The following is a 14,606-nucleotide window of genomic DNA, read 5'->3' on the forward strand; positions in this document are numbered from 1 at the left end:
CAAATTCCACTCAAATGTCATCTGTTTTGTAATTCCTTATTTAGGATGCTGACCAATTCTGACCCCAAGGGCAGAGTTACATTTACTATTCTCTGTTCCCAAAACACTTTTCAGTACAGAATCCATTTTGTAGGATTTATGATTCCACGTTATAATGAATAGTGGTAAGTCTTTCTAACTCTTTAGACATGGGCTCTTTAAGATTAGTCTCCCTAAATCAAATTGGTGCTCAATGTTTGTTGGATGGGTGGATAGATGGATAGATGGATGGATGGATGAAAATAGGTCACTTGCCTGCTCTGCCATTTTATATAGCTTGATCCCTTGAATGACATGGTAGATTGAGAAAAATGTATACATAGGTTTTCTAAAAAAGGAAAGCACTAAATTAAGCTACATGATTCAAAGTTTAAAATGAAGTCTGAAAGACACTTTTTCTCCCCCAAACATATTATTTGACCCCCAGAAGTAGTTCTGGCATATTCTATCAGTAGGTAACTCACAAATATGGTAAGTTTGCACTTAAAAGCCACACTTAGCAGTTTTTTTTCTCCTGTCACTATCTGAGTGATGGGATGAGGGGAGAAGCCAGAGAAATCTCTGCAATGTTATAAACTATAAAAAGTCAGTTTATAGTCTATGAGCTGGAGAAAACAATGTTGCTAGTTAGACACAGGCCAGGAAGCCATCAAGCACCCACAAGCAAGCCAATTTAGGGGGAAAAAAAAATCATAAAACAATTTCTTCTCTCAGTTTGAGAACAGCACCTTTTCCAGGAGGTTTGTTATGTTAACGTAAATCCGCTTTCACTTTCTGGGGGCTGGCCAAGACTGAAAAGGGGAGTGCCAGCCTAGGGAAAGGAAGACTGTTCTTTTGATATTGCCAGCCATTACCAGATATGGGAGTGCAGAAAAAGCCAAGTCTCTGAAGATTTATAGTTTTGTCTAGCTTGTTGACTCAAGCAGTTTGGAAAATCTTCAGAGATATAGTTTATTCGAACTAAGCCAGACTCCAAGTCTATGGAGAGGGGGAAAAAAAAGCAGAAATAATATGTACACACGCTTAGAGTCAAACACTTTTGACCCTAAATTTACATAGCTTCTCAAGAAAAAAAAAAAAATACTCAATCCAACATACACCATCTTGCCCAAGATGTGATAGCCCATTCTGTTAAAAATACATTTATGATTATTGTCCTATTATTTCTGTGGGTTTGCATGGCAAAAACTATAGTAGGCAATGCACTAAGGAAATATCATCCTTTTAAATAAGTTCAAAGAATATTGAATCCCTAGTCTTGTGGAATCCTTGAAAAAAGTCGTGTAGGACCCTTGGCCTCATAATTACAGTTTCACTATATTCTCAAAATTTCTATTTTATCATCCTTGCAGTGGTATGAAATCTATGGGAGATCATCATTATGAAGCCAAAGAAATATTATCTTAGCACATAAAAAAACAATAAAACAACTATTATTGAATATTCCATATGTGTCAGGCTCTTTTCTAGGTGCTTGTAATAAGTCGTTGAATAAAGTAAACAAGGTTCCTACCCAAGGCCTTTTCTTATGTTTTATAAAGATAAGATAGGCAATAAACAGGTAAGGGAATAAATACCAATGACAGTGACAGATTGCAAAGAATACTAAAAGGAAGAGACTGCCAGAGGAGGGTGTGTGAGAAGGGACAGTGTTGTGGGTGCAAATGCTTATTTCCACAGGACGTATACCCAGAGAACTCTGTCTTGCTTTACGATGGTCAAAGTCATCAGGGACATAACACTTTGAGATGAAATTTAACCTTTTAACGTTCCATCAGCACTTCACATTTCAGTTTTTCTTTGTGGTAAATTTTTGAGGTGGCAGAAGTCACAATGGGAGAGGTGAGTCAAGCAGGACATCAAAGAGATGGAGTCACTAGTGTTTTTATTTCTTGTTTGACATAGTGAACATGTTTGGGAGACAGGACTAGAGATTGTGTCCATAATTCAATTAGATGTATTAACGCCTTTAAAGGTTTTTTTAGTAATGAGCCTATAGCCTAGATACTGAATGGGAAGACTGTACCCTTGCTTATAAAACACTGATGTGATTTTTACACCCTAAGGAAGCAGGTAATTTTTTGTACCCAGAATATTGTGCTTATGATAATTATTCAACTGATGTTTTTTCAATAATCTATGAGTGTTCGTGGGCCGAATTAAATATATACTCCATCTACCTTTTAGCCCTGGCAACCTAAAGAAGCCCCCTGAATGGATTTGTATGTACTGTGGCCTTTCACAGACTCTAACAACTTAAGAATTTGATGGGGCATTTAATAGATTCTAGTGAACCAAGGCAACTTTCCAGATCAAACAGTCCATGTATTGTATTTATTTACAGTGAAGATAGCCATCAAATACATCCTCTAAGGATTTTCAGTGTTGTATGTGACCCAACTTCACTTCTCATGCAATTTCGTATGTGTGTGGACTCAGAAATTTTATCTATTATTTCTGAAAACCATCTGCACAGACTTTAAAAAAAAATTTCCATTTGGCCTCCATTGTGCACCAGAGCAGGGCCGGAGCATGAGGACACTGCCAAGGCCCTCAGCTCTGACTGCTTCAGACCAGCATCTTGTCACCGTCCCTGCATGGACTTTTAATATAAAATAAAACAATGTGCTCATATTCCTGTGTTGTACAAATTTGTCACACTTATGTCAACATCTCAAATTTTTAATGGTTCTGTTCTGAGACTATGAGATGAATTGTTGGAAGGAATTTAAGTTACTAACCTGTGAAGACTGCTCTTTAAATAAACAAAAAAACTTATTTTATTTATATATTTCAGAAATTATGTATACAGTTAAAAAAAAAAAAGGCAACCATGAAGACAGTCACAAACTCAATTGCACATCTAGTGCAAACGGTAGGGGATTATCTCAAATAGCTAGCTGTATGAAGATCATTAGCATTTGGTTAGATTATGTATTCTAAGATTTTCCTTACTGAAAATGTGGTATACCTTGTCTGAGGACACCACGATAGATGGCTCAAAAGGGAGAAGGCAGTTGAATCAGGTTGCGTACTTTCTTGTAAAAGTGAAACCAGCAAGAGATTTGAATTTCCTTTAGGTAATCTAAATCTATAAATACATTTAAATATGCATCATCCCCTCACCATGATGTCACCCAAGAGGAGCTGAGGACAAGATGCTAAAGAGGAGTTGAATTTGAGTCCTCTGGATAATTAAAGGCATAGTAGGTTACTCATTTGAAGGCCCAAGAGTGATTCCTTTAAATGTATATGGGAATTTAAAAAAAAAATTCACTCCCAACCCTGTTGGTTAGAAAGTTCCCAGTGTTCATCAGTCTCTCTAACTAGCGATGAGCAAGAATTAATTATGAACACAGGTGTAAAGTTGTATGTATCCTCAATTTGGGTCCTGTTAGGAAAGAGATATTCTGTGATTTAGTATGAAATCTAGAACTTTTACCTTTCATTTTTTTTTATGCTGTCATAATGATGATAATGTTATAATAATTATTTCCTGTGAATTAAACAACTATACATTTAGATGAATAACATATCCCTTTCTTAATCTGTTCTAGGTCATAAGTACTTGAATAATGTACAAAGCAGTCCAAAATCCTCATTAAAATGTATAGTTATTTAATGACTTAAAAGTTGTTGAATTGATTGAACACATTTACTTCCTTTTAAACAATTTATTTTTAAGTCAAATTAATCAATAAAGAGATTGAAGGAGTTTGAAATGTGGTATATAGAAAAGGAACAGACATCTAGAATAGTAAGTTATTTTAACTCCTCATTTTATTGTTTTTCTATGCAAGCACATAGAATATTGGTCATACTATAAGATGCACTGCCTTGTCATTCAGAAAATTCAGTAGAGTTCTTCCCACCTGTGTGCATGCATCATTTATACACAAACTGTAATCCAGAACCAGATGGTCTTAAGATGCCTAAGACATTACCATTCTTCCCTGCTCCTGCCACCCAGGGTAGAAGCATCACTTTTCTCTTCCTTTATATCTTAGCTTAATGTTCCCCACAATCATCCCAAACACCTTCATACCACATCTTATTCTAAAGGCAGAACTAACAATATCTCCATTTGTGTTGTCTTACATTGAGATTATTAATAGTTCTCTGTTATAAATAGCACTATAGTGGGTAACTTGCTGCATAAACTATCCTTCGTGGTTTGCTTTAAAAGAAATGAATGCAAAGTTAATCCCTGATGATTTGAGGGCATACTTCAATGTTGTAAGTTTATTTTTATCAGACATCTGTTACTCGGGTAAAATAGGGAAGGAAATGTGAAAATATTTGTGTTCTCTTAGTTTCTTACCTATTTGCCTCCCTCTTTCAATTTTAAGTTCCTCGAGGTCAAGGATTATGCTTTGAAATGTTTGCATTTCCTGTGAGTTCAGAATTATTCCCTCCATGAATATTCAGTAAAAGTTTTATCTTGAACTGAATATGCAATGACTGGATATTTAGCAAAGCAATGCCTGCTGTTGCCTCCACAAGCTACAGTGCATGTGAAGGATTTCATTGGCCCTCTCTACATACACACAACATCTGCTGCCAACAGGTGATGCATTCTGGGGAGAAGAGCCTTGCCAGAGGGATTTTCCCTTTCTGACATTCTCTTTCCAGATGTTTCTTTCCTGTAGCATATCTTGAATTATGGGGTGCCAGCAGGTGATTGCAATGACTGAGATGACATGTCACACCTGGAATTCAACAGTCTTCCCCTACCATAGACGTTCCCATGGTTAAATGTCAAATCTAGATTTATTGCTAAGGGACTTGGCTGTTTGTCTGCAAAATCAAATATTGTGCTTGATATTAGTTTATCACTCATGATTACCACTTTAAATATAAGTAAATGTGTAAAGATGAAACCATTTTAAGATCAGATAAAATTGGCAAAGTAATTTAATTTAGAGGCTAGAATGTATGGTCCTATGGCACCCCGTAATTTATGTTACATATATGCAACTCTGTCCCAAGTTTGACATATATTAATAAACTAGGCAGACTACAATGATCTTTATGATCTTTATTTACTATCTTCTCTGTAAAGAAGGAAACTATTAAATAACTTTTTATTTAGTAGTAGATATTGGTATTTGTATATATGTATGTGTGTGTGCGTACATACATATATGTGCATACATAAGTACACGTAGATTTCATGGTTAACTGTATCACACTGATACTTATATCTACATATACAAGGGATATTTTTAGTTTAATGTTGGAGAGTTAATAAAAATAAACCTACAACTCACCAGTAAGTCATGTGTATTTTTCTCTACTTTCTTCCTAGGGTATTTTAATGTCTTTATTTCTGTTCTGTTTCAGTTAAGCTAAAAAGAGTCTTCTGTTTGGAATGATTTTTATTTGTTTCTATTATTTGCCTGAGAAGAGCTCACTGAAGAGTTTAATGATAATATGTTTTAAATGTCAATTAAAGTATGTCATTTAAAAACAGTTACAATAGTATATCACTTACAAATAAGCCTTTTCCTCAGTCATGTCAACAGTTATGTATAATCGAATAGTTTATATTTGTAATCAAATCATCCCAGATTTCTTATAGCAGAGTTTTGCTTCCATTAAGAAATCAAAGATGATATTCATAGTATGGATGGTTAATTTATCCTTATGATAGATTTCAGTTACTGTTTTTTTTTTTAAATAACTGTGAAAACATATCTCTTGCATAAAGAAACCCTAGGAATGAAGCAATGAGAATTTCACTAAAAAAGCATGTTTTTCTAGGGATTATCAATGTGTCTAATTGCCACTTATTTAGCTTTGACCTGTAACTTCAACATACTATAATTTTTACATTGTAAACCAAAACTTATGGCACAGGTGAGTCACATATACTACCAAAATCATGAAGTTTTAAGAGCAATTTTAAGGCAAACGAAAAAAGCAGTACTGAAATTAAATTCAAACACCAAATATGTGTTTTAAGGCATTGAATAATAATAGCTAGCAATGATGCCAGGAACTTCTCTAAGCCTTTTAATGTATGTTGACATATTTAATCCTCATAGCAGAAAAAAAATGGGGTTTGTACTATTAGTAACTCCAGCTTTCCCTGAGGCTGAGATAACACAGCCTAACTCATAGAGGAGGCAGGATTCATACCCATATTCTATAAGGATTAAATGATACCATTTGGTATTTGAGCGAATACGGGCATTTTCACCATGGAAGTTAATTTAGGTATTTTACTATCCAATATTCTCAAAGTTCATTCCATGATCACTAGTTTCATCAAACGCTCTGTGATAGAAGCTTCCATAGTCTAATACATCAAAAGAAAAGTGCGTCATGATATTTCCCCTTTCACTCTTGGAGATTTAAAGGGCAAAAAGTCATAGCAAAGGATCTAGGAAATCTCAAAGTAAAGAGATCTGTTTCAACCAGTAGTTTCCATCCATCACTGACAAGAAAACTTACGTTGAACACATCTTTCACAGCCCTTAAAATTTGTGTACTTTAGAACATAAATGCTCAGAAAGCCCAGCCCTACTATTTGGCAGATTAGAAAATTGAGGCCCAAATTGCCTTTGTGACCCTGAAATCTTACATCCCAATTTTGTACGTTTTATTTCACTTAGCTCTTAAATCGGCATACAGTGTAACCGTGCTGCTATTTTAAGTTTCTTCCAGATTTCCCTCTTTCTTTTATTACTTTAACAGGAAAATCATCATTAGAGTGAAGATACATGGAGGGGATGGCTATACTCTAGTTTACTTAATACAGAGTATTCATAATAAAATTTAATTTAAGCAATATTCAAACTTTTTTGTTATTAAATATTTAAATCATCCTGAAATGTGTCATATCTGAATATTAGATAAAATTAAAACCAATCAAAAAACAAAAAAACTCCAAGAATCCTGAGGACCTGGAGAACCTACCTATCTTTTAGGTGATGATCATGGGCCATAAGTGCATTTCACCACCATAGTTTTACTGCATGCTGTCATGGAGTTAATCATATGTAGTTCAACAGACTTTTATATATTTTTTTTCTGACACTGCATGTTTTGCCATTTCAGTTCCTCCGAAGATATATGACATCTCAAGTGATATGACCATCAATGAAGGAACCAATGTCACCCTTACTTGTTTGGCCACTGGGAAACCAGAGCCTTCCATTTCTTGGCGACACATCTCCCCATCAGGTAAAGCAGAACTATATCACTGTTGTTCGTGCTGTTCAATATCCTCCCGTAACTTCCCTTTGGAACTTAAGTCAATTAATTTTTTAATCTTTTCTGAGGTAGGCAGGGTGTGCCTTTTTATACTTATTTGTTATACCTAAATGCATGTAGTTCACAAAAGTTAAATGAACATTTTCTCTCAGAGCCCAGGGTAGAACTTAGGTCTCTTGATTCCTAGCCAAGGTTATTTTCACTTTGTATACTGGATAATCACAAATCAATAGACAAAAGGCTCAAATGGAAACATCACAAGAGAAATATCTTCATTTAAATGTGTAAAGCTTTTATTCAATCGGCATTCACATGTTAATAGGCCAGCATGAACTGCTAAGGTAATCAGGGGAGAATGAAATTATACAAATTATGAGGTTGCTGGGTCTAATTTCAAACTGCAGTTCAGAATCAAGGATTTGGCAGTTAGAATTAGATTTTAACTGATGACGGATCTAAGAACCCAAGAGTTTAAGTAACTTACACAAGATCACATAGCTAGGTGAAATGAAGGGATGTAACATGCTCATCTGGCATCTGGTGCTTCGGATACAGGGCTCATCCTCCTAAAGAAATTACCAGTTGTAGGAAATTTGGAATAATCATCATCAAAACAGGTCTGTTTTCACAGTCGCAACTCTAACCGAATCATCAATTTGTGAAAATTTAAATGTTTGAACTTTTAAATGTACCATGGAAATAAAAATGGTACTTTTAATGAACAGAACCCCACCGCATTTTGTATAAACGAATAAATGATTTTTATTTGTTTCACATTTTTGGTACAAATAACTCGAACTAGGCTTGTATGAGGAAATCACTTTTAAAGAAATCATAAAGAAATCATAGAGGTACATTTTATGTAGGCACAGAACGAGTACAATTAGAACATCCATTTCATCTGCTAATGCTTTCTTTAATATCACTTATCCTTAAGTGTCTTTCAGTTTCCTCATTTATGCAGTAGGTCTAATGAGACTTACTCATATTATACACTTAGTATTACTATTAATGTGAGAAAAATCAATATAACAGCAATATATACTTATATAATATGCATTATGGCCCCTATAATATTTCTGAATCAGGAGTGTTCTCTTGACTGCCCACATTTCACTCTCTAGAGTGGCTACAGAATCATGAAACTGATATGTGAGCACTGACTTCGTGACTGGACTGTCCCTGGGGTTTAGGTAAGACAAACTCAGGACAAGCAATTAGAATACATGTGCTTCAACTTCAGCTTCCTTATCCATCATCAGTTCAGCAAATCCTAGTGCAAATTTCTTAGCCTCAGTTCCATCAGCTAGTTTCCTACTTTCCAAAAATCGAATAATAAAAATCCCTGGCCATAGTGAGACTGAAAAAAGATAATAAGCATAAATGTGCTTTAAAAAGTCTAAGGTGATATGCAAATGTAAGGCTGATTCTTAATCATTCTTCTAGGGATTTAAATATGATAGTAAAATATAATTTTTGTGAGAATGAAGCACATAATCTCCATTTTCATGTAATTTAAGATTAATATTTTGGATATAATCCTGCTTTGCAGTGCTTTTTATTATGTAGATTCTTTTTTTTAAGTGCTTGGATACACTTTAGTTTAATTAAATACCATGCATGTTGGTTAGTGAAGTTATTAGAATAATGATAGTGGATAACATCATGAAGCTGAAAGAAGACAGATCGGGTTTATAAGTTAAACTGTGCCTAGATTTGTTTTTTTCTGATCGTACAGTACAGAGCAAATGAGTAAAATTAGCGTAAATATTAACTGTTATCTAATGAATAGCTATTTATAGCTGATATGTTTATACATGCTTCCAATAATTACAAACTATAAGTTGTTAATGATCTATATTCAAATACTCAGCAATGTGTTTTAACTCGTTTGATAATTCTATTACCTTTCTTCAACCTATATATTTGAAAGCAAAATTTTAAACTTCATTCATGTGTCTGTATTTTACCCCCCCAAAAATCAATATTTTACATATTCTTCACTTTTCTTTTTCTCTGTCACAAAAGAAAATGTATTTCAGGTATCAGCATGCGAATAGTGTTTTGTGTTAAAAACAGATACAAATAGACTTCCTGTCGATATTAGAAGTAATGACTAGTTTTTGTACATGTGTGATTCGTTTAGATTTTTTTTTCTATCAGTACCTTTGGTAATTCTTGTTGACTCATTCATGGTCTATTCGGTTTTAAAAATCATTTTAAAAAAAAGGTTGGGAGTTCCCATCATGGCTCAGTGGTAACGAACCGGACTAGGCTCCGTGAAGATACGGGTTGGATCTCTGGCCTTGATTGGTGGGTTAAGGATGTGGCATTGCTGTGAACTGAGGTGTAGGTCTCAGATGTGCTCAGATCCTGCATTGCTGAGGCTGTGGTGTAGGGTGGCAGCTACAGCTCGGATTCGACCCCTAGCCTGGGAATTTAACATATGCAGCTGGTACAGCCATAAAAAGACAAAAAAAAAAAAAAAAAAATGATGGTCACAGGAAAGTAGCTCCAAGGAGCTTCCCTAAACTCTGGAAAAGTTAGGTTAACGGTTCAGCCACATCACAGACATCACCTGAACCAAATGGGGTTGCCATTCTACTTGTTCAAACAACTCAGTGTACTTTACCTAAAATATCTTTCCTGATACTTTTCTGGATATATGAGTTTCCTTAGAGTTACTTATACTAATGATTTCTTTCTATATTTCCTATATGTAGAAATTTATTTCAAATTTATATGAAAAATGCTACAGAAATAACACAAAGTACCCCCTATGTCCTTTATTCAGTTTTATCCATCATTTTTCCCATTTGCTTTACCATTTGCGTGTGTAGAGTATGCAGAAAATTGTTTTATTGAATTATTGCAGAGAACAACTTGCATATATCAGGCCCTTTTCTCCCTAGTTATTTCAGTATGTATTTCCAAAAAAAGGACATTTTCTTGCATAACCACAGTGTAGTTTTTGACTTTTGTACATTTAACATTGGTATTATACTTTTATCCCATTATTATCCATATTCCAGTTTGGTCAACTGATGGATTAGCGTCCTTTAGAGCATTCTTTTTTTTTTTTTTTTTTTTTTTTTTTTGTCTTTTTGCTATTTCTTGGGCCGCTCCTGCAGCATATGGAGGTTCCCAGGCTAGGGGTCCAATCAGAGCTGTAGCCACCGGCCTACACCAGAGCCACAGCAACGTGGGATCCGAGCCGTGTCTGCAACCTACACCACAGCTCACGGCACCGCCAGATCCTTAACCCACTGAGCAAGGCCAGGGACCGAACCCGCAACTTCATAGTTCCTCGTCAGATTCGTTAACCACTGCGTCACGACGGGAACTCCTTTTAGAGCATTCTTTTCCTACAGAATCCAAGTATTATATTTAATTGTATTTACTTTAGTTGTATTTTGTATTTGTAAGTTGTATTTACTTTAGTCCTCTTTAGTCTGAGGACTAATTTCTTAGTCTTCCTTGACATTTTTCAACAACGCATGTAATCCTTTTTAAAAAATAGGGAATTTCTCATTTGGGGTTTGACTCATGTTTCCTCATGATTAGATTCTAGTTATGCCCATCTGTGATTAAGTAAGTAAAGCTGTAACTTCTCAGGGAATGATATCCAAAAGCTCAGGATATTCATCCATACCTCATTTGTGATGCTAATTTTGTTTTCCCAATCAAGGTGTTGTCTGATTTCTGCATTGTATAGTTCCTTATTTTCTTTATCACGCTATCAATAAGCAGTAGGAAGAGTTTTAACACTTAGCATGCAGATCTCCATTACTTGTCAACTTTTCTCCTGGATTTGGCATATCAGTGCTTCTTCGATGAATCAGTCTTTACTGTGATGATTACAAAATGATGATTTTTCTAGCTTCAACAATCTTTGTTTTTATCAGTTAGTACTTGACTTTCTACTGAAAAAAAAAAAATAACTTCACTTTCCCTTATTTGTTATTTAGCTGTTTGGTTAATTATTTATTATAGCAGGTACTCATGGATTCCCAACTTTTTAAACCTATTTATAATGTTACTATGATTATTTTGATGCTTAAATTGTCCCTGATTTGGTTGGCCTGTAGGTGTCATTTCATTCTGACTCCCGTGTCGTTTTGATATGACATCATCTTTTTTTAGCACTTTCCTACTTTCTGGCATAACATGCCAGGCTCCCTCTATGTCTTTCCTGTCCCAGATCTGGAATCGACCATTTTACTTTACTTCAAACAGTTGGCTACCATATGCATAGGAGTTAAGACGATAACATATTGATTTAAAATACATAACTCTGTTGATCTATCTACCTTATAGTAAATCTACCAGAAACTTATACTTCCTATGATAGTCTATTAACCACAAGAAAAAATAATTTCAGTACAGGAGGTAGATCGTATTTTCTTTGGTTTTATCTAAAGGCAATACTGGAACTGGGCCTGGAACCTGGTAGGTAAACAAAGGGTACTTATACAATTGATAGTAAAGAAAATTATATCAAAGAAAATATAGGTAATTATTCTATCACTAGAGATTTAGATATATTTGCATATCTTTATTTAAAAGAGATCCTACTGTTTTAATTAATCTGACTGGTTCCTTATCTATTTAGAAAAATTTCACATTCTTTTCAAAATTCTTTCTATAAGATACATGATTTCCTTTTCTACCAATAATGTATTAGGCATCAGATGGCGCCAATATAGCACAGTGATTATGATCATGAACTTGTCAGTCAGAAGTAGGTCTGAGACCCAACTCTTCTTCTTATAACTGTAAGATCTTAGACAACATTGTTAAGTCCTTAAACTTCAAATATAAAATGGTGATACTAATTGTACTTAATTCATAGAATTGTTATGAGGATTAAGTGGAATAGTATAGGGCATTGAGCAGAATTCATGACTTAGAGTAAATCCATAATATTAGCTATTAGTTTACTACTGAAATGTATTTGAATGTTTGACCAAGTGGAATTTCCAAGCCTGTTTCTGAAATGGAGCTATTACAGCCCTTGAATGCAATTCACACAGCTGTTCTCAAAAGTTGTGATATCATGAAACTGAAACTCACTGAAAACTTCTAGAGAACATTGACAAGTTTACACAAGGCATTTGATTTTGAATAGAAAGATAAAGTAAAATACTTAATCACAATCTTAAATCTAGATCCAGTCAGAAAAACAATAGGAAAACTTAAAAAGATAAATTTTAAAATAATAGATTATAGATAACAAATATGGAAGCATTTTGAAGGCCTCTGTCATATTTCCACTTATTATTCATTGCTATTTATCTTAATCTCTGCTTCCTAGTTCATTCCTATTCTTTGATATCTGGAATCTCCAGAGATATTCTTACATTACCCTGCTGGTGTTTATAGTCTAGCAAAGATATTCTTTTGGTTCTGACTCAAAAATACGAGCATGAACACTGGGCTGTGCATCTCAAACACTTTTTCATTTAATTTTTCTATGCTTAGTGCTTTTTAAAAGGATAGTCTCATTCAAATTATCCATAGGAATTAAGGTTATTGCCTAACTAAAGATAGACTGTTCAGTTAAGTTCTCTTTGTCCTATTTTTTTCGGGATTCCATCCATCCTTCCTTACTGTCAGGTCCTCATTCCATTAAATACCCTTTCTTCCTGTATCTTTAACCTCTTTTCCTCTATTAACACAATCCTGTCCACATTTCAACAAAGATCAAGTCATCCTTTTTTGAAATCAATCTCTTGACACTGATCGTTTTTGCTTAATCAATCATTATTGATTAGCATGAAGCCTGGCACAAAGCAGAGGCTCTATAAGTACTGCAGAGTTAATGGATGCTGCTCTCTGCCCTTGCTTCCCACATGGCTTCTTAGAAATAGAAATCAAAATTTGAAGAGATAACAAGGTACTGACAGATGTATTTACATCTAAAAAGTATTTCCTTTCTGATATCTCCCCACTTCCTTTATCTTCCTAATATAAATACACACACATACACCTAAATATGAATCAGCCCTTTATTTCCCTTTTACCTACAATATGACTGCACTTCTGTGTCACTGTGATTTATGCTGTGAGATATATATATATACATATATATATGTATTTGATCTTCATGCCAGTTCTGGTACTGGGCTGCTGGAATAGCCTGTCAGTATAGTGAGTGACAACGGTATTTTTTGTTATGTTAATGAGGTGATATTTGGAGCAGACCTAAGGTTGAGGGCTGGTTACCAGGTGAACCAACCATTTGATTAGAGGGTTGGAAGTTTCAGTTCCACTCCACTGACCTCTAGGGAGGAAAGAGCCACTAGAGGTTCAATCAATCCTCAATGGCCAGCGATTTCATCAGTCACACCAATGTAATGAAGGTTCCATAAATAATGCAGAAGAACAGAGTTTGGAGAACTCTGGTTTTGTGTACAAGTGGAGATTCAGGGAGAGGGGTATACCCAGAGAGCATGGAAGCTCCTCCCCTCATCCTTCCCCATACTTTGCCCTGTGCATCTCTTCTATCTTGCTCTTTCTGATACATACTTTCATAATAAACCAATAGTCTAATCAAATGTTTCTCTAAGTTCTGTAAGCTGTTCTAGCAAATTAGCAAACCGAAAGATGGGGTCATTTTGGAACCTCTAATCTATGGCTGATGGGAAGCATGTTACTGAACCGAACTTGTGTCCATTCACCTGCCATGTAGCAAAGCCATTTTACTGTCACCAAGTTATGATGAATGAAAGTATAGTGTTTTTTGCAGGGACAGGCAAGGAGAATGGGCAGCTCATCCTCTAAAGACCCCAATTTCCTTGATGGCTTTCAAGGAAGTGTTTTTAAAGGCAACATTGTGTGTGAGCTACAGAGTGCATGACTTTCTTCTGATAGTTGGTGATGAGGTATCAAGATAGTGTTTTAGGAATCTTAATCATCAGCCTTCTGGTTCCAGCCAGTCTGAGGTCTGTGTGCTTGGGGTTAGCATGTAGTTACCATCATCCACCTGGGCAGAGGGGATCTTATTCTCTGCATAACTTCAAAGATATGCATCTGATTGTTATGTATATTCCTTGAGGAGGAACTAAGACTCTTTTATCACCTATTGTTTATTGACTTGCTTTTCCTTTGTTTCTGCATTCTCTTGCTACTCTAATTAGTAACTGCATGAGTCTGTTCTTTGGAACTCAGGGAAGGCATAGGAGAACCAGAACCAAAGCATTTTTCTACAGATAAGAAGCTGGGGACAAAGAGAGGCTTTTGTACCAGTGAGGGCCTCACAGGGGCCTGTTCAGTTTCAAGCACAGATGATAAACTGGCCTTGCTCCTGGTTACTGTTAGAGCAAAGAAATCTTATAGTACTGAGCCCT

At 35.2% G+C, this 14,606-nt stretch overlaps 1 protein-coding gene across 5 annotated transcripts in view; it reads left to right on the plus strand.

Moving 5' to 3' along the window:
• Nucleotides 1–14,606, plus strand: part of NEGR1 (neuronal growth regulator 1) — an 865,843-nt gene that overhangs the window by 475,973 nt on the left and 375,264 nt on the right. For 3 of the 5 annotated variants that reach the window (XR_014807971.1, XM_084964694.1, XM_021097756.2), the window contains exon 3: nt 7,102–7,227. Coding sequence is in view for 2 of the 5 variants with exons in the window: in XM_084964694.1 (XP_084820820.1) it covers nt 7,102–7,227 (126 nt within the window). In the remaining 3 variants the exon portion in view is untranslated. Of the gene's footprint in view, nt 1–7,101; nt 9,669–10,405; nt 11,196–14,606 lie in introns of those variants that run through there. The other 2 variants (XR_014807972.1, XR_014807973.1) reach the window with 2 other exon arrangements.

The sequence above is a fragment of the Sus scrofa genome, chromosome 6, assembly GCF_054392235.1.
Source record: "Sus scrofa isolate SSC_HxYL_T2T_F1_AM1 chromosome 6, Sscrofa_HxYL_maternal_Yorkshire_Landrace_v2.0, whole genome shotgun sequence".
NCBI lineage: Eukaryota > Metazoa > Chordata > Mammalia > Artiodactyla > Suidae > Sus > Sus scrofa.